Source organism: Lynx canadensis, chromosome B1 (assembly GCF_007474595.2).
Source record: "Lynx canadensis isolate LIC74 chromosome B1, mLynCan4.pri.v2, whole genome shotgun sequence".
Lineage (NCBI taxonomy): Eukaryota > Metazoa > Chordata > Mammalia > Carnivora > Felidae > Lynx > Lynx canadensis.
In genome coordinates, this window is record NC_044306.2 from 71074081 (window position 1) to 71094744 (window position 20664).

The following is a 20664-nucleotide window of genomic DNA, read 5'->3' on the forward strand; positions in this document are numbered from 1 at the left end:
AGTTCCCACCCTTAACCTTGTTAATTGAATTACCCATTTCTCAGTGTAGCATCATAGTATCTATACATAAGCTTCTGTTTTGCCTTTCAAATTGCACAATACTTTCACATACATTAACATGTTCACTTTATTAGGTAACATTGATTTTTTAAAAATCTGAATAAACAATTGATGCAAACTCCTGTGTTTACTTCTTGAAGTTCATATTTTTATTTAGAAAATTTGGGGTGGGGAGGATTTGCAAAAGACAAAGCAGTGGATCCCGGTGGCCAATTTAGGCTGAAGGTTTTCTTCATCTTATTTTGACTCTATCCAAACAAGTTCATAGAGTTTCAAGACTGGAAGAAACCTTTAAATTAGTTTTGCATATCTTCCATCTGATTCACAATCCTTTTGCTCCCCAAACAAAAATAACTTTGGCATAAAACTCATGAATTCATTATCTCTTAGTTGTTGAGGCCACTCCATTTTTAACCAATACTGTTTTTAGAAATTTCTGTCTTGTATTTAGCAAAAACCTTTCTTCTCTTAACTCCTCTTACTGGTCCTAATCTTCCCTTTGAAACTGCATGCAGTGATTTTAATGACTTTTTCCATTACTGCTAATGCATAACCACTTGGTACCTTATAAAATATATTTATGCACACCCTCTTATTAGAGCTTCAAAACAACCCAGTAAATTAGGTAGCTTATTCATTATTATTATGTCTTACAAATACTCTAAAACATAGAGAAAATAAGTGATCTTCCGTGATCATGCCCACAAATAATAAATGGTGGATCCGGGTCCATGCCCAGATTTTTCTCATTCAAAATTCCATGGTTTTTTTTCATGGTACAGCATTGTCTCAGAATATCCCTTCCAGTTTGAAGCGATGCCCCATCACTTTTTACTACCTCAGACTATACTCCTCAGTTTCTTCAGTTTTTCAGTTTTGTCAACCATGCCTCAAGTGGCCTAATTTTCAGTAAGAACATCTTGAGCGGTTCTGGATGGGGAGTGTGCATGTATGCATGTACATATATGCCCATGCAGAGCTTGGATGACATTCATAGCCTCCTGCTGATGACATACATAAAGTATTTTGTAACGATAGCCAGTCATTGTACCCCCATTAGTACCCCCATTGTACCCCCATTGTACCCCACATAGATGCTTTTGGCTTATCTGAGTCCCTTGCCTTAGGTTAAATTTTATATACATATTTTCAAAAAACAAATGCGTACGTTATTTAGCATTTCAGAGTGCATAGTTTTCAAGTGAAGAATTAGGGGCCTCACCCTCATTTTGTGCATTACTGTTTAGTGAAATCAGAACAATAATTTTCTGGGCAGCTGCTGAAGATTCATAAGTTTTTCTGTCTGCCCTCCGTGTTTGGTTCAAGGGAAAACCTCACATCTTACCAGCTTCAGTCACTTGGGCTAGGACAGGAAATAAATGCTTTCAGGCTGGAGCAGTGGAGTCAGTAAAACACAAGAATTTCCAAAGTTCACGAAGAAGCTGCTTTACACAGTTGATACAGGATTACACCATGCTCCGAATATCAGAAAGAGGTTAGCTCAGTGTCAACAATTATATAACGCCATGCTTTAAACCCCAGAACAAAACTAACCACTTCCTAGATTGTGAGCAACAGTAGCAGAAGCTGAAACCGCAGTTGATCAGTACATCAAAAAACCACAGTCTCGCTGGTACTTGGCTGTAATTATTTCCATATATTCTGCATAAAATCATCAGAAGCCAGAAACTATTTCCACATCAGTAAAATAGGAAAGACGTTTAGAAAGATACATTATTTTAAAGTAACCATTTGTGAAAAACAGGAAGGAGAAGTGGCATCACATCCATTGCATGAATATTCATATTATCAGACTTAAAACAGTGTCTTTAAAGCTGATTTGTCTGCAGCTACACTGCTTATGCAGCAAGTTGCAAGTTCCTCATGAAGTTAATACTTTTCACCAAATACTCTTCTTTTGGTCTAATCAGTTAGGAAAAAAATGATTAACATTAGATTTTTAACTTGACCATTTTTTTCCACACTGAACAAGAAGTAACATTGAATTCATTGTGATGACAGAATTAGCCAAATGCTTGATTCAAATAGGGAGTTGGGGCCTGGCTGCGTTTCTGATATCTAAATTTAACCCTTCTTAGAACAACCTTTTTGTACCGGTTTGTCTTTAAAAGTGTCTGAAAAATAGATTGGTATAGACTCTTGTTAAGTCTCTCATAGCTTCTTACAGGGCCCCAGCAACAACATTCTGGAAGTCCTCATTAATCTCAGAACACACTGGAGGTTCTAGTGATGGTCTGTGACATTCTGCCCTGAACTCGCCGTTTCTTTGTCTTCCTTCGTGCTCAGTGTTTGCCCTGGGCTTTTCTGTGCCCCCATCACCACAGCATTTGCTGTGTGACCCCTTGTCCGTGGGTCTCCTCGCCTGAGATTTTTGGCAAGTGCACCCGATTTAAGAAGCTTCTGGAAATACCCAGCCACAAAGTTACGTCCCAACACCATGGATGGCGTCCACAAATGAACTCCTGTTGTCATTCTAACTGAAACTACTTCTGTTTTAGATTCAAATGTTCTGTGGTGATGCTGGACAATCATCCTACCGTTTCTCTGCCCATCCTCTCTCCCAGAGTCCACAACTGCCATTTTACCTTTATTCTCCCTTCAAACCTCCAGCATCATCTCTCCCATCCTCGCTCTCAGAGAATTTTGCTTCCTGTTTCATAAGAATACAGGCACTCAGAAGAGGACTTCCACAAGCTCTCCCCATCCCCTTTCCCCATCTCCCATCTGTATCTCAACACCTGCCCCCCCCATGACCTTGGGTCAACCTTGGAGAACTGGGGTGTCTGCCTAATTCCATCTCTTCCATATCTTATCTAATCTTCAAGGGTGTGCCTGCATGCTTCTCTCCCCCACCACACACACATGCACACACACGCACCAGCCATCTTATTTTTTTACTCTACTGGTTCATTCCTTTCAGCATACAAACATGCTACTCTTTCCCTCATCTTATAAAAACATATGTCATTCTCTTGATCCCGTATCCCCATCCGGCTACCAGAGCTGTTGTTTGCTCCCCTCGTCAGCAACTCCTCAGAATAGTTCTTTACGTTTGCTGTCTCTGACTGCTCTCCTTTTATTCTCTCCTAATTTCTACTCAGCAAGTTTCCACCCCTACCGTTCTACCAGAGTTGCACCTGGTAAGGTCTCCTATGAATGTATATTGCCAAATCCAGTGGGAAGTTCTCCGTCTCCCTCTTCTTAGACCTGTTATCGGTGTTTGACACAGCTGAGCCTCATTACCTTCCCCTGAACGCTTTTTCACCTTGGTCTTAGATCATCACACTCTCCATTTTCCTCCTGCCTCACTGACTACTCCTTTTCAGTTCCCTTTACTGATTCCAACTCCTCTCTCTGACCTGACTTTATGAGAATATCCCTAGGGTCATTCCCTTTTGAATCAAGACCACTTCATCCAGACTGGGAGACCATGGTACTCACCTCTTCCTCATCAACACCCACTCATTTGGCAATCTCATCCCATCTCGTGGCTTGGGTGCTATCTGTAAGCCATTGGCTTCCAAGTTTACATAGCCAGCCCCTATGTCTAACCTGAAATCTTCTCTTGGATGTCCAGCTACCTCCTCAGCCTTCCCACTTGGATTATTGGAACTACCTATTAAGTGCCTTCCTATTTCCATCTTTGCCTTCCTACAATATCTTTTCAGCACAGCAGTATGATCCTCTATAAACATTAGTCACATAATGTCATTCCTTTGCTTGAAACTCTCCAACGACGCCTTTCTAGGGTTACCAGAATTAGAGAATAAAAACGTAGGATGCCCAGTTACATTTTAATTTCAGCTGAACAATGAATGACTACATAACTTTTGGGTCATACTTATATTAAAAAGTTATTTGTTGGTTATCTGAAATTTAAATGTTACTGGGAATCCTGTGTTTTATCTGGCAACTCTACTTCCAGATCACCCAGAGAAAACTCTTAATCCTTACAGAGACCTACAATATCCCATATTATCTGGCTCTCTACTATCTCTGATCTAGTTACAGGGCCCCATCCTTGCTATTCCTCAAATACACCAGACATACTCCCTACCTCAGATTATTTGCCCTCCCACTCTGTATACCTAGAATTATCTTCCTCAGGGAGCCACATGACTTATACTCTCTCCTCCTTCAACTTTTGCTTGAATGTTACCTTCTCACGGAGACCATCTCTGCCTGTCTTATCCCTTCCCCACTTTTCTCCTATAGTACATCTCACCATCCAATGATCCCTTTGTTTCATTTATTGTATTTATGGTCTGTTTCTCTCCAGTAGGATATATACTTCATTTAATTTGTTCATTGATATATCCTCAACATCTAGCATAGTGTCTAACCCATATTAGGTGCTCAGTATATTGAATCATTGAATGAATTTATATATCATGTGAATGACCTTCGGATAATTAACAGCCTATTAGTTATGGATGTACCTATTTGTCTATCGAGTAGCAGTTACTCGTTCCACGTGTTTAACCCCCTTAGTGTCTTATCTAAATCAGCTGAAGCAATGAGGATTTTTATAAAGCAAGATGGTGTGAGGAGAGTAAAGATGGCTCCAGAGCATCAGACATTTGGGGCCAAGGTGACAGAGTAGAGAAGCCAGGTAAAAAACAAGACAAAGAAAAATAATATGGGAAGACAGCCATAAATTGACCTTGAACTTTATTAAACTTCGCCATGACTTTGCATCTCCCACGTATTGCAGCTCTCCCCAATCCATGCATTAGATTCTACACACAGAAATTGGTTGTTATTTTAATAATCCATTTAGTTGATTCTGACTGATAGAATTTTACTTTCTTTAAATATGTGAATGTTACACTTTTTAGAATCACAGCCCAGTCTCAGTTGTACTGACAAATGCCGGCTGCTCCATTTCAAGACTTCGGTAGCCAGTAGGAGCCCTGCATATGAGAGTGACATCTGAGGAGTCTATTTTGAGATGTTTATTAACCTTAAACTAGGGAACAATGAATGAGATGTTAAGCTGGTTCTTCTTCAGTCTCTTTGCACAATGAATGCAAGAACGTAAATCCTCTTGTTTGCTTTATAGTTTAGCTTGGACGTAGTTATATCACTGAGCTGTCAGGGCTCATTTCTCCCTTGTTCCAATATACACTAAAATCATCGGCAACATAATGGCCATGCTCTATACATACGTATGTTATAATCGCTTACTTAACAATCTTCCTTTTATGAACACTTAGGTTTTTGTTTAATTTTACTCTCCATGCTACAATGAATATCCTTAGATACTAGCTCTGATTATTTTCTTAGGGTAAAATTCTAAATAAGAAATTGTAAGGTCTTAAAAAATGAACATTTTTAAGGCTTGTGGAAAATATTGTCCCTCAGAAACACTGTGACATCTTAATCTTCCACACAGTTTATGAGGCAGGTGTTCTTGCCCTGTCTTTACCTGCCGTGGACCTAACTCTCCCCAGACTTCAAACTCCTTTTGTTTTCTTCATTAGGCCTCTTCTTTACTGATTGCAAATATACAGAGATTCCTCCCCCTATTATGTATAGTAAGCCTTTTTGTAATCATCCTTCCCATAAACCCATTAACCTGTCTGCTTTTTTTCTCACTGTCAAGCTTAATGAAGTAACTTCTACTCACTGTTTCCATTTATGCTCCTTTTTCTGTAAAAAAAATTTGATGTTTATTTATTTTTGAGAAAGAGCCAGAGACAGAGAGACAGAGAGGCAGAGTGTGAGTAGGCAAGCGGTAGAGAGAGAGGGAGATGCAGAGTCTGAAGCAGGCCCCAGGCTCTGAGCCATCAGCACAGAGCCAGACGTGAGGCTCAAACTCAGGAACCGTGAGATCATGACCTGAGCCGAAGTTGTCCGCTCAACTGACAGAGCCACCCAGGTGCCCCTGCTCCTTTTTCTTAATGGCTCTTTTTCTTCTCTACCCACTTCGCTGAAACTTCTAAGGGTATAGACCACCTGTTTGAGAACTACAGTAGCTTATTTGTATCCCTCTTCCTTCTTGATCTTTCCATCACTCTGATGTTGCCGTCCATCTCCACCTGTCAGAATTCTCCTCTCCTTTGGCTACAGAATTGCTAATGCATCCAGGGCACCCCAGCTCTCTTCTAGCCCTTTTGGCTGATCTATTTCAGGCACCTGTGCTGGCTCCTGTGCCTTAGCCTAGCATCTGAATATTGGAAATCCCAATTTCCTCTCTTTGATTATTATCTTCTCGACTCATTACATTTGTTCTGGTTTTCTGTGGCTCGAACTAACCTTATATATGGTAATGATTGTTACTCTCTATCCCTATCCAGCCCTCGGTCTTTAATGCCATGGAAATGTTTGCAGTTGTCCATTGGACATTTCCATGCCAATACTCCGTAACTCCTCTGCTTAAAATGACCCAACCTGAGCCCTTTCCTTCTTTCATCCTTACCTATTTTGTCACTCAGCTCATTGTCTCTAGAAATATTTAATATCTTGCTGGGCTCTTCTTTTCTTTGTTCCCTGTTCCATCAGCTGCCAATTCCTGTTGATTCTACCATGGTGACAGACTTTGACTCCCTTCCCTTCATTTCTTTTCCTCAACGGTGGTCATCAGATTATAAAGCATACTTTAAAAATAAATACTTCATTCCTATTTTGTCTGTCAGATTTTAAAAGCTCCTAGGGATCACAGTTATCTGAGGGACATAAGACTTCACCTCTGCTCTGAAATACTTTATGGGCAAGTGGGGGAGAGAGGTACAATAATTTCATTTCGGTGTACTGGTAGAGATGTTGGAGAGGATAAGTAAAGGGCAACCAGGCTGGCGGTAGTGATCTGGAGATGGAAAAGCATGGTTAGTGAAACCCTCCTGGAGGAGTTGACTCTTTACTGATCAGTCACCTTTAGCCAAATGAAGAAGGGAGAAAGGTAATTCTTGACAAAGGGAAATAGCACATGCAAAGGTTCAAAGCCTTCTTTATGACTGCTACCAGAGTCCTCCCACCTCTTTCCTCAGCTCCTCACACAGAAGAGAAGTAGAACTTGATTATATCCCACCTCTCTCAGTCTCTTTGGATTCTCCCGCCCCTTGCGGATTAGATACAAATTCCATAGCTTGGCGCACACACAGGCTTCCTAATCAGTCAAACCCCGCTCTCCACCGCCGGCATCCTCCCCTACCAGCACCTGCCCGCCTGCTCCCCTGCCCCCTGCCCACCCCACTGTGGCCGTGCTTCAGCCACACTCTTTCTCTGCCTTTGACCCCAGCGCTGTCCTTTCTCCCAGCTCTGGTTCTTTGTAAATATCAGAAGTGCTGCCTTCTAATCTGTGTGAGTGCTTTCTTCTTCTCTGATCCCAACATGAATTTTAACCTCTTCTTGTAGCCTCCCCTTAATTCTTCCAGGTGGAATTAAGTGCTCTTACAGCACTTAGTTTTTAACCCCTGTTGTAGTCCTTACCCAGGGGATACCTGTGTATCCACGTGAAGATGAGAACAGCACAGTGGTGATTTATCTTCATCATCTCAGTACCAGCACATAATAGTCGTATCACACTTTGAATTTTTTTTTTTTCAACGTTTTTAATTTATTTTTGGGACAGAGAGAGACAGAGCATGAACGGGGGAGGGGCAGAGAGAGAGGGAGACACAGAATCGGAAACAGGCTCCAGGCTCTGAGCCATCAGCCCAGAGCCCGACGCGGGGCTCGAACTCACGGACCGCGAGATCGTGACCTGGCTGAAGTCGGACGCTTAACCGACTGCGCCACCCAGGCGCCCCAGTCGTATCACATTTTGTGAGATGACTTCACTTTCATCTGCCCCCAATTTCAAAATCATACCTTGCTTCTAGCAACAGGAGGAAAAGACTTCTCAGGTGTGTTTGGGGCTAAAGGCAGCAGCAACTTTTCACAAGAATATTCTACACTCTCTTTGGCCGTGGGTGATTTCTCTTGACCTGCCCAGAATTTTGACCATGTGACACAGCTTCATTTTAGTGTAGTGACCACTGTGAAAGGACATAAGGAAAGAACATAAAATAAGCATATACTTTTCTTTTTCGGAAGTGTTCGGATTTGGAGATGAGCATTGAAGACTTTATGGCAAAATAGAAATATCACAGAGTGATTTAAAATGTAGAAGGAAGTGACCTAGCACTTGATAACATAGTTTTCATCCATATTTTCCTCCATCATTGAAATGAAATTCACTTTTTGCTGAATAGTTACTTTAAAGGAGTTTGTTTCAGTACAATCCCACACACGGTAGTTAAGATAACAGTTACACAGAGGGTCTGACTAGTGAAATCCTACATTTTTGGTGGGGTTTTATTTGTTTAATTTCATAGAAAGACTTTATAGGCAAGAAATAAAGATTCCAGAAACTGAAATTAGAGATGTGAGCTAAGGACATTATTGTATATATATTTTAAAGTTCCTCAGCATAGAGTTGTTCATGGCCATAAACAGACCTAGACATGCATTCACTTACCTTGCTGTTGTGAAATTCCTGTTTGTCCCCTGAGAAGAACTACTGAATATAAATCTGGTTTAACAGAGAAAGGAGTTGGAACAAAGATTTCCCCTCTGGGGCAGAACAAGTTCTGATTTGCCGTGTCAGTGTTATAAGAATGTTGGGTGGGGATATCAGTGAACATTGACTAAATAGGTAATGTCACTCCATACGGCACAAACCAACATAAATCATGAACTAAATTTCTTAAAATATTTTTTTTTATCTTGACTAAAGTTGATATAATATGATTAATGCACTGCACGATAAAAACTGCATGATAATGCCGAATACATATAAGGCTCAATTTTTATTAAAATTTTAAATTATACTATTTTACTTAATCTTTAAAACAGTTTTCTAAGGGAAGTGATACTTTTCTGTGCTTCGAACAGTTATCGCTACAGACACACACATAACTAAGATGTTCACCATGTAATTTACAGAAACACCCAGTTTTCTTGGCTGGTGGGCATGGCTGTCCTACTCTGAAGAGAATATAATTTATATCATCTGCAGGCTGTGGAACAATTACTGAGTGCCTTCTGAGCAGACAGAATGTATCCCAGGGCAGGATGAATAGCCACTTTCAGAAGGCATAATGGGTGAAAAGACGTGGGTAAAATCTGTACCAACTTCTTCCATCAGGTTTTACTGTGAGTAATCAGTAGAATATTTAAAATAAAAGCCACGATTTTAAAAATACGATGTTTCAAAACAGTTACATATTTCTAGAAAAATTAAAACAATAAAAATATGTCCACCATTTGTGGCTGAAAGTGTAAAGCTCTGTTATTTCATTCATTCGACAAAGGCAAAGGCAAAAACAGGGAGGCCAGTCAGATTATTGCAGATGGTAGCCTGAATTATAAAATGGTAGCCGTGGAGGTGATGACAAGTGGTCAGATTCTACACATAATCTGAAGATAGAAGCAAGATAATTTGATGTGGGATGTGGAATGTAAGCAAAGGAGAGGTGCAGAGGATGAGTCCAGATGATGGAGTTGCCATTGCTGTGATAGCAAAAAGGTGCAGGTTAGACATAGGGATTTGATGCTGGTCAGCATGTAAATCACATGCAATGCTTTGAAACTGTGTGAGATCACCAGAGGAAAGAATGTAGACAGAAAATAGAAGAGGTCCAAGCGATAAACCTTGGAACACTCCAGCACACAAAGGCAAAGTGATCAAGAGGAACCAGTAGACAGAGCTAAGGAGAAGATCTCTTGGGATAGGAAGAAAACTTAGAAAGCTGCTTGTAAGTTAGGACAAAGACTGAGAAAATGGACCATTGGGTTCAAGCTGGTGTGGGGGCAGGAGGAAGTCATTGGTGGTGACCTTTCTACTTTATATACATGTGAACTACTTCCATTAGACAGTCTCATTTTACTCCTCACAACCATGTCCTGAGGGTTTTTTTTGTCACTGTCTCCAGTTTCAGCTACGTGCTCCCACTCTTACACTGTCAATTTAAAAATACATAACTGTACCATTGTTTCTTACCCAAGGAAGGTCTTCCTCCCATACAAAACTCAAATGAGGTTGAGGGTCTTATCTGACTATTAAATTTATTGAACATATAGTCGAAAATATCTACCAATATAAGGCATCATTTCTCAGCTAGATCTTTACAAAGCATTCCAAAAATTTCCCTTATTGGCTGTTGAATAGATTGAATTAGAATAGATGTTGAACTAGAAGAGACATTTCTATAAGAGAGTCTTAGGGATTTTGGTTCAAGGTGAACAGTATTGCAAGTGTTTCAGTGAGGATGTGTTTTTCTTCTAACAGTTCTTAGTTTACATTCTCTTTCAGTTGAAGTTTCTTACTATCGATCATTTCTCGAGTACTGTAACAAAGCAAATTTACAAACATTCAGTATAATAAGATTAGGAAAAAAAAGTCCTGTGATGTTTTGTTGTTAAACACTTGCAGCTGCTACATGTTGTTTCAGCTTTTTATGGCCTGTCACATTTTTCGATTCAGGGGAATAATTTTTAAACTCTTAGTCGAAAAAAAAAAAAAAAACACCCTTAATTTTGGTTTCCCACAGATGCCATTGTGGAAAATGTGCTTGGGAGTATGTTATTTAGTTGTCTCATGGGATTCTAGTTTTCAGTATAGATTATTACTTCTAATCCACAGTTTCACCTAGGAAGTGAAAAACTGTGTGTTAATGCTGATTCCCCAGCCCGCAGTCAGAGGGTTGGCTTCTGTGAGACCTTCCAACCTAAGGCATTAGCATCAGGGTGAAATTATTTAATTGAGGTGCCTGCAGACCGCAAACACTTTAGGTGAGGAGGATTTGAGGATAACCATGCCGGAATTTGTCAATGTAGTCAGATTGTGGTCATTCTCCAGTTCCATGCTGATAGGAAAACGGAGCCGGTAGCAATTATTTCATCCACTGATTGAGTAAGAAGCTGTGCTTATGAACATCAACATTACTTTTTTAAAGACAACATTTTCAGCACCGCTAGTCATCTCTTTTTCCATATTTGGGCCCAGGCAGAGTCCTGCTGCTGCTCAGGGTTTGCCCGAAACCACAAAGCTCTCGGCGTTTAAAGGTCAGGGTCAGGTTTGAGCCTTGAAATCACTGCTTTTAAAAAAGTTCTGGGTGATAAACATTTCTCGCTTTTCATACTGGCCTGTCACTACGATTGGTTGCATAGATATGTCAAATTTTACTCAATCACCGTGCTCTTTCAGTCAGAACTTCTCATATTAAGACTTGACGTGAATACAACCGGCCACCTTCCCTAGGATTTCTCACTTAAATCTATAATCTGCATTACCCACACAGTATTAAAACATCTGTTCTTGAGTAGGAATGCAAGCATTTGCTTTTCTGTGCTGGCTTAAGAATAACTTAAAAACACAACCAAGATAACTTTTTGGATGAATGCAGATAAGAACAAGGGGCAGGACAAAGAAGCGTGTTTAAATGAATTGTTCCAGGGCATTCTTGTGTCTTTACAGAACCTCCCGTCAGTTGTTCCTGGCAGGCATTTTTGTCTGTGTGCCCTGTCTGCTTCCTAAGCTCTCGAAAAGTCAGACCTATATACATTATACCAGCTTGACATTCTATAAATGATATTGAAGTCACCTTTACGAAGGGATGTAACAAGACTGAACTTTTTTTTCCTTCTTTTAGAACACCTGGATTTTTATTTTGTTATTCGTATTTAATGAGTGCAACAAGAATAAAACCTAATCGGCTTTCCTAACCCTTCTATTAGGTATGAATGAAGTGAAAGGCTCCTTATCAGTTTGAAAGGTACTGAATGCAGAGGGCTAAGAAAGCTGCAACATAAATCTTGGTAGGCACCAAAAGTTTTGTGGTAGTTGCTATGCTACTCAGAGGAAACATTTGTATGTGTGTATTTGTCCAGGGAAGATTCGTTGTAAATGTTATATTTTTAAAATTGCACTCGCCACAAAAATCCTAATAAAAAGACAAGCTATGGGTTTTTTAGAGATACGTAACTATTTATTGTGAAATTATAAGCAATTCAGATAGTACTGTTCCAAACAGGAAGTCAGCTTTTCTTTTTCTAAAAAAGGAAAAGATGATAATAAATGCATAAAATATTTAAAGTAGCTGTAGTAAAATACAAAAACACTACAAATGTTGATTTCTCCAAAGTTAACAATGGAGAAGTCGATCAGAGGACTCATTCTTGTAGCCAAACTTTCTGTGTTGAGCTCGTAACACTGATTCTCAGATGGCCATAACTGGATGTGAACCCAGGGCTGCCTGTTATTTTTCAATAATAAAAGTAGAAATATATCCATTTTTCAGTTATTTTTTCATGTTAAGTTCATTTTTTTAATGTTTATTTATTTTTGAGAGAGACAGAATATGAGTGGGGGAGGGGCAGAGAGAGAGGGACACAAAATCCAAAGCAGGCTCCAGGCTCTGAGCAGTCAGCGCAGAGCCCGACGTGGGGCTCAAACTCACGAACCGTGAGATCATGACCTGAGCCGAAGTCGTGAGGCTTAACCAGCTGAACCACCCGGGCGCTCCATTAGTTCACTTTTTATGTTCCACGCCCACCAGGATTTGTTTGATGTGAGTTGGGTTATTTATGTGATTCACAATAGCAGATTCTCAGTTTGGCTTTGTTTTGGCAAGAAAAAATTACACTTATAATAGGAAAGGGAAAATCTTTCCTATAATAGGGAATACTCAGCTTATAAAAGTTAAACTTCACCAGGGCAAGTATTTTGGTTTGTTTTGTTTACAGCGCCCACCTCATGAGCTTTTGAATAAATGTTAAGTGATTTAATGTGTATAGTATAAAATTAACCTTTGTTTGCTGCTGTGATGGATACTAAGAAGTCGATGACACCATGCTTTAGCTCGCGAGGACTGCTCTTACAAAGTACCACAGATTGGGTGGTTCAGACAACAGGAGTTTATATTCTCACCGTTCTGGAGGCTAGAAGTTCCAGATCAGGGTACCAACAGGATTGGTTTCTTCTGAGGCCTTTCTCTTTGACTTGTAGATGGCCATTTTCTCCCTGTGTCTTTTGTGCATGTCTGTAAGCACATTTCCTCTTCTTAGAAGGACCAGTCATATTGGATTAGGGCCCTCCCAAATGACCTCATTTTAACCGAATTACCTCTTTAGAGGCCATGTCTCTGAATACAGTCTCATTCTGAGGTACTGAAGAGGACAACTTTAACATAGGTATTTTGGGGGGACACAATTCATCTCATAACCCAACATGTACCTATATGTATTTGAAAACATACTGATATCAATTCTCTGAACATGAATCTGTTTCCTTCTGATTCTGAGAGCTAGATATGTTTGCCTTTCCATTCATAAGCTAGATATGTTTGCCTTTCGAGGGACATTTGCCTTAAAAGGCAAGGTAAACTTGTGTGCACTCTCAGGATAGTAAAAACAAACAAACAAACAAAAAACCATGTAAAATTATGTTAGTTGTAGCAGTGATAGGGCAGTGTCTCCCAAAATTCACTGATAATCTAAAGCAACAGGAAGAATTTAAAGAAAAAAAAAATAGAGTTCTGCCCCATCACAGACTTACTAAGGAATATGTTTTGTTCTGAAGCTTTCCAAAATTTTCCTGAAGCTTTATTGAACTCTTTTTTTTCTTTTTTCCTCTTCTGCTTTTACAGTGAGATGTAATTGACTTTACAGTGAGAAGCAATTTTTAACTGCTAGTTTGTATCAACATCTCCCCACCTCACCCACCCCCAAGCTCCTGGTAACCACCATTATATTCTCTGTTTCTGCAAGTTCAGCTTTTTTAGATTCTACGTATAAGTGAAATCATACAGTATTTGTCTCTCTCTGTCTGACTTATGTCACATAGTATAATGCCCTCAGGCTCCACCCATGTTGTCACAAATGTCACGATTTTCTTCTTTCTCGTGGCTGAATAATATTCCATTGTCGATATACATCATACTTTCTTTATCCGCTCATCCCTTGATGGATACTTAGGTTGTTTCCATATGTTGGCTATTGTGAATAATGCTACAGTAAACATAGGGTAAACATCTTTTCAATATCCTGTTTTCCTGTCTTTGGATATATATCCACAAATGGGATTGCTACATGGTATGGTAGTTCTCTTTTTAGTTTTGTACAGAACCACCATACTGTTTTTCATAGTGTCTGAACAAATTTACATCCCCACCAACACTGCCCAAGAACTTTTTGGTAATAATACCAAAAGCACAAGTAACAAGAGCAAAAATCAATAAGTAGGACTATATCAAACTGGAAGCTTCTGCACATCAAAGAAACAGTCAACCAAATAAAAAGGCAACCTGTGGAATGGGACAGAAAATTTGCAAACCATATATCAGGTAAGGCGCTAATATCCAAAATATATCAGCAACTCATACAACTCAATAACCAAAACAAAACCTGATTTAAAAAGTGGGCAGAGAATCTGAATAGACATGTTTTGTTATGTTTTGTTTTGTTTTGTTTTGTTTTCCAAAGCAGACATCCAAATGGCTAACAGTACATGAAAAGATGCTTAACATCACTAACATCAGAGAAATGCAAATCAAAGCCACAGTGAAATGCCACCTCACACTGTCAGAACGGCTATCATCAGGGACACAAGAGGTCAGGGGATTGGCGAGGATGTGAAGAAAATGAGCCCTCTTGTACCTGATAATTACATAAAATTCTTAAATTTAAAACCTGGAAAGAAACTTAGAGGTGACTGAGTTTAGTAGCTAGCACTTCACAGAGGAAGAAACTGAGGCTCAGAGGGGTTATAGTATTTGCCCAAACTCTCTTCCCTAAATGGGAGTAGCTTCAGGATTAGAGCCTAGACTCACTGACTCTTGATCAGGGCTCTTCTCTCATATCATGCTGTCATTCAGAGTAACTTTCACCAAGCAATCTAAAAGACCTCATTTTGTTTAGGATCCTTCTTACTTCTTAGTACATGGCACTGACATTTTAGAAACGCACTGTTCAACAGGACACTTCACTGCATAGAGATTTCAGATCTCTTTATACTCTTTCACCTTCTATCCCTCCAAGTAATTTACCTGAACATCTAGGCAGGGACTAGAGAGTCACCTGGTTGTCACTGCTACCTTGCACAGAGTGGCAGAAACTACCCCCCCACCTTTTTTTTTTTCTGGCTTACTAAAGGAAGGGTATGGATTTAGCTAACATTATAGCACACCAAGAAACTGGGCTTTCCATTACTGACCATTATCGCCCACTAAATATTCTTAGGACGACCCATAACTTAGTAGTAAGTATGTATTTTCATGGTGAACAGAAGAGAGTGAATGGAGGATGTGCAAATCCAATTCAATCTAAGGCACTTAGCCCAACATTAGTATTTTTAAATAGAAGATATTGTTAGAATTCTTTAGACACTAAGTGTTGGAGGGAAGGCTATGGCTTAGACTGAAAAGAATAGTTTTTAATTAGAGGAAAAATTAAAATGTAAAGGATCAGGGGGCATTTTTTTCCCCTCTAACTTCTGTTTTCCATTGCTCTCCCTTTTCTCTGAGAATCCCTTTAGACCACTTAGAAAAGCAGAACTACAGAAGTGAATGACTGGGTTGTTCTGGAACCAGTGGGTGTGGTTAAGAGTCATGAGAAAGCCCTTAAATAAAAGCAGTGCTTCCTCTGTTCTGTCCAAAGACTGATTCTTTGAACCCAGGGGAAGCAAGTTGATTATTCCCTCCTGTGTTGGGGTGGAAACTGCTATGTGTGTATCCTTATCTTTTTTAAAAATTTATCTTAGGGGCACCTAGGTGGCTCAGTCGGATGAGCATCCGACTTCAGCTCAGGTCGTGATATCACGGCTCGTGGGTTTGAGCCCCGTGTCGTGCTCTGTGCTGACAGCTCAGAGCCTGGAGCCTGCTTCAGATTCTGTATCTCCCTCTCTCTCTGCCCCTTCTCCACTCACTCCGTCTCTCTCTCAAAAAATTAATTAAATAAATAAATAAATAAATAAATAAATAAATATTTCTCTTATTTTAATTTAAATATTTAGAAACTTGGAGGTTTATAACACCATCCGATATATGCATGCAGTAATGTATGCCAACTTGTTTTCTTCCAGCTTTTGTCATTTCAGGAGATTTGATATGCTGATATTTCATGGAACCCAAGGTGTGCATATTTTGTTTGTCCAATGGTACAGGTTTCTTTTGTTTTGCTTTCTTTTATATAAATACTTTGCGCTTATTTCAGCAGTATTGATTTCAGTTGGAACTTTTCGTTGCTTCAAAAGGAATGTTCTATGCAGAGATCCTCAAACACGGAAGCAAAATAAGCCATTCTTGGATTATTGATCTAATTGAAAATGGCTTAAATAACAATTTTATATCATACCTAAAATATACATCTGCACTCTGACATCTTATTGAATAATATATTGTTGTATTAGCTTTCTACATTTACTCTCTGTGTGCAGATCATGACATATTTGATTTGTTTCATATTGTCATAATCATGAGTAATAACTCAGTTATTCTTTGAGTATTACTGGCCCTTAATTTCACTTTATATAAACATACATTTGGCTTATATTTTAAAAATTTGCAAAACATTTGCATTAACCTTTTCACATTACAAACTTAATCAATATTAACCAAATTGGTTATATCAACAATGAAAGCTTTTATCATACAATTATTTATATCCATAATATAGTTATCAATTATAATATTCTCTATCAGAGCAGTTTTGCACTTCTTGGACAACTAAAAAATACTAGAGGTAAACAGAAATGTATTACATTTGGTTTCTACTCTCAAAAGTTGGATTGAATAATTGAAAACATCTTCGTGCTAATACTTTAGCCAGACTCTTGACATTATTGAAATTAGATCTTTAAAATAAGAATGAAATCAGTGTTGACCCAAGACTGCCACATTCATTTCTGATGATTATGCTCTATAAAAATGCCTCTCTTCCTGTGGGCAGAGAAGGATCTGCACCCATGAAGCTTATGAGCCTCATCAGGGGATATGCCTGCCGCAGAGAACAGTGGTCCTTTTCTCCTTTTCTTTTCTTTTCTTTTCTTTTCTTTTCTTTTCTTTTCTTTTCTTTTCTCCCCTCCCCTCCCCTCCCCTTCCTCTTTCTTTCTCTTTCTTTCTTTCTTTCTTTCTTTCTTTCTTTCTTTCTTTCTCCTCTTCTCTTCTTTTGTCCTTTTTCTAATTTATAAAACAGCTTCTGCTTTTCAAGCCATGTGCCCACAGAATAGCGCAGAGAGAGGATCTTTTTCAAATTGACACAATTGAGATATATGGCCAACAATAGCCCTGTTATTAAGGAAGTTTTCATGGGTGAATCATGTTTCAAGAAAGGCCATTATAAATGGTAAAGATTTATTATGGGGATCACAGGAGAGAGCTTTGCATATGGGAGACGGAGAGCAGTATTTAACATGGGTGGAGGTACAAGGTCTGCGATGAATATGACATGTGCAGTAGTTAGTGAAGAGACTGGATTGATTGGAACAAAATGTGCATGTCTTTGATGAGTAGAGGATTAAATGGGAAAGGTGAGCCAAGGTCAGATTGTGAGGATCCTGAATGCAGGGTGAGGAATTTGGATTTTATCCTCCAGATGAGAAATCACTCTAGGCATTTGTCCAGATTCATCACATGATCAGTGATAACTTATTTTAGGTAGATTAACCCGAGGTTATGCAGCACAGAATAAAGGGAATAAAGAAAGACTGAAGGCAAGGAGACAACATTAGAGTCTGCTGAATAGAATAGATTGTTTCCAGTATCTAGCCCAGGATCCAAGTAATAAAGATGAAAAGGAAGAACTTACATGATAGTTTTTTTTTAATTATTACAACAAATGTTATTTTTACTGGATCTCTAAAAGGAATCCATATTTATTATAAAAATGTTAAAAATATAGACATGTATATTATATACAGTAATGTATATTAAATCAAGGTATATTTATATAGGCTGGGTTTTTTTTTTTTGTCATTTACTACATAGTAGGCATTTCTTTTGTGAATAAAAATGCTTAGAGGACTTAATGTTTAATGAAGGTACACTTTTTCAGTTTGAGTACAGTGCAATTAACATTTCCGATACTATAAATTTAGATTTATTATCAATTTTCTGTTATTGTAAATACTACTGTAATGAACAGCAACCCACACAGATGTTTTCTTCCATACTCTTCATCCCTCCTCCTCTGAAAAAAAAATAAGAAGAAATAAAAACAAGGGTGCCTGGATGGATCAGTTGGAAGAACATGCAACTCTTGATCTTGGGATTGTGAGTTCGAGTCCTATGTTGGGTTTAGAGATTACTTAAATAAATAAAACTTTTAAAAATTATAATAAATAAATAAGTAAATAAGTAAGTAAAAATAATTGGGGCTCCTGGGTGGCTCAGTTGGTTGGACGTCCAACTCTTGGTTTCGGCTCCAGTCATGATCTCGCGATTGATGAGTTCGAGCACCCCACGTCGAGCTCTGTGCTGACAGCGCAGAGCCTACTTGGGATTCTCCCTCTGTCTCTCTCTCTCTGCCCTTCACCCCACTCTCTCTTTCTGTCTCTCTTGAAATAGACTTAAAAATAAGAATAATAATTAAGCATTTGTTCACGTATTTATTTTGCCTGGTTCGATTTCAGTTCTGATCTACCACTGCCTAACTTTAGTCCACTCTAAAAATTTGTGGTTGGAGGGGCAAGTTTGTTATTGAACTTTTATTGAAATCGTGGCCTCATTTTTGTTTACCATTAAAAATGATGTATTTTAATCCATTGCTCTATCCATGGCCATTCAGATTACTTTGAAGTATTCTCTATTTCAAACAGCACTGTGATGGATTTTTTTTGCATATATTTCCGTGTGCACAAATAAGAGGACATAAACCCTTTTTTTTTTATACAAAAGTGAATTACAGGGACATGCATCATATAAGTCTTAACTCTAATATCCTGTGTACATCCATTAAATCAGCGGAAGTGGATGTACTAATTTACATTCACTTCTGCAAGCAGAACAGAGAAATTCCAATTTACCCACATCCTTGGCCATCCTTTCTTTTCAATCCCTGCAGTATCTCCTTTTTTTGTATGTGAAATAATACCTCATGTTGTTTTGCACTTCTCTGATAACTAATGAATTTTAGCATGTTTTTATATATCTATTGGCCATTTAGACTTCTTGTCTGGAATTTACCCATTCTCTATCAAGTTGTTGGAGTTTTTTTATATATTCTGGACACTAATCCTGTGACAGTTAGGTCATTTATCAGGGTGTTCTCCCAGTGTCTGTCTTTTAATCCTGTTTATTTAAAAAAAAAAAAAAGTATGGGCAAATTTATCAAAGTTCTTTTTTTATGGCTTGTTTGTGGGCTACTTTGGCTAACAAGTCCTTCTCCAGTGTGAAAGGCTTTCGCCTGTGTTTGTTCTAATTCTTCATGGCTTAATTATTTTATATTATGTTTATAATTGATCTGGCACTCATTTGCATAACTCCCTGGTGATTTTTCCAGATTGAGGAAAATGAAAAGTGAAAAGCAAAAGAAAAATCTGGTAAACTGTATTATAGTTTCCATTTTAAGCCCCTAATTGAGCCATAAAGACATTTTCTTCATATTTAAGCAACAGATATCCACATCCGCCATGGTTTGTGATGATGAAAGTTAATGTCCTTCTCATTGACTGCACAGAAAATTTATTGGAATTCATCTACATGAAGTCTTTGCAGAGCAGTTCTTGTCTATGTTGAATATAGTTTCCTTTCCCTTGCATTTTCAGCCTTAGTTTGCCTAACCTTGTGCATGAGTCCAGAAGAAATACACTGTCATTTTTAAAAGTTAACGTAAGATTCATTTTGCTTTCAGCAATTCACAGAGGCCGTGAGCCCTTCAGTGTTACCCCCTTCAGCTTTGCCTCTGGATCTGCTTAATAATGCTGTCACCGCCTTTAGTACCTTGGAAGATCTTATTCGGTATCTTGAACCAGATAGATGGCAATTGGACTTGGAAGATCTATACAGGCCAACTTGGCAACTTCTTGGCAAAGCTTTTGTTTTTGGAAGAAAATCCAGAGGTAAGTTCTGTCTTCAGATTCGAACCTCATTTGATTTTCCCAACAGCTAATGTTTCAGATTCTTCTACCATAGCTTCCAATGAGTAGAGTTTAAAATTCTTCAGTGATATATTTAACCCATTTTTGTAACATTTGAGCATATTTACATAGTAAATGAGAGTACATACAAAGAGAAGTAATTGTAATTCAGTGGGTTTGGAAAATTAAAAAGGACAGTTTTGCTGAATAATTGTGTCATTTCTTTAATTCAAAAATATCATTTTGATGAAGTCCTCTTTTATATTTCATGAGAATTTTTGCTTATTCAAATCTAATTTGGAGGGTATATTGATTTAGAGACTCCAGAAAGACTACCTTAGCTGCTAAACCAGGTTTGGGCCTAGAAAAGGGAGAAAAACCAAAATCGTTATCTACCATCTCCTCATGGGTCAGGATTATATTAATTTCCATCTCCTAAGCCTGCAAACTTCTATAAATAATACAGAAAATAACAGTGGCTCACCATAAAATGGGACTAGTAGTTTCCAAGATAGAATTCAGAGCAA

The 20664-nt window shown here is 38.5% G+C and overlaps 1 protein-coding gene across 1 annotated transcript in view; it reads left to right on the forward strand.

Moving 5' to 3' along the window:
* Window positions 1-20664, forward strand: part of PDGFC (platelet derived growth factor C) — a 204193-nt gene that overhangs the window by 170482 nt on the left and 13047 nt on the right. The window contains exon 4 of the mRNA XM_030312853.1: window positions 19912-20119. Coding sequence (XP_030168713.1) covers window positions 19912-20119 — 208 coding nt within the window. The remainder of the gene's footprint in view (window positions 1-19911; window positions 20120-20664) is intronic.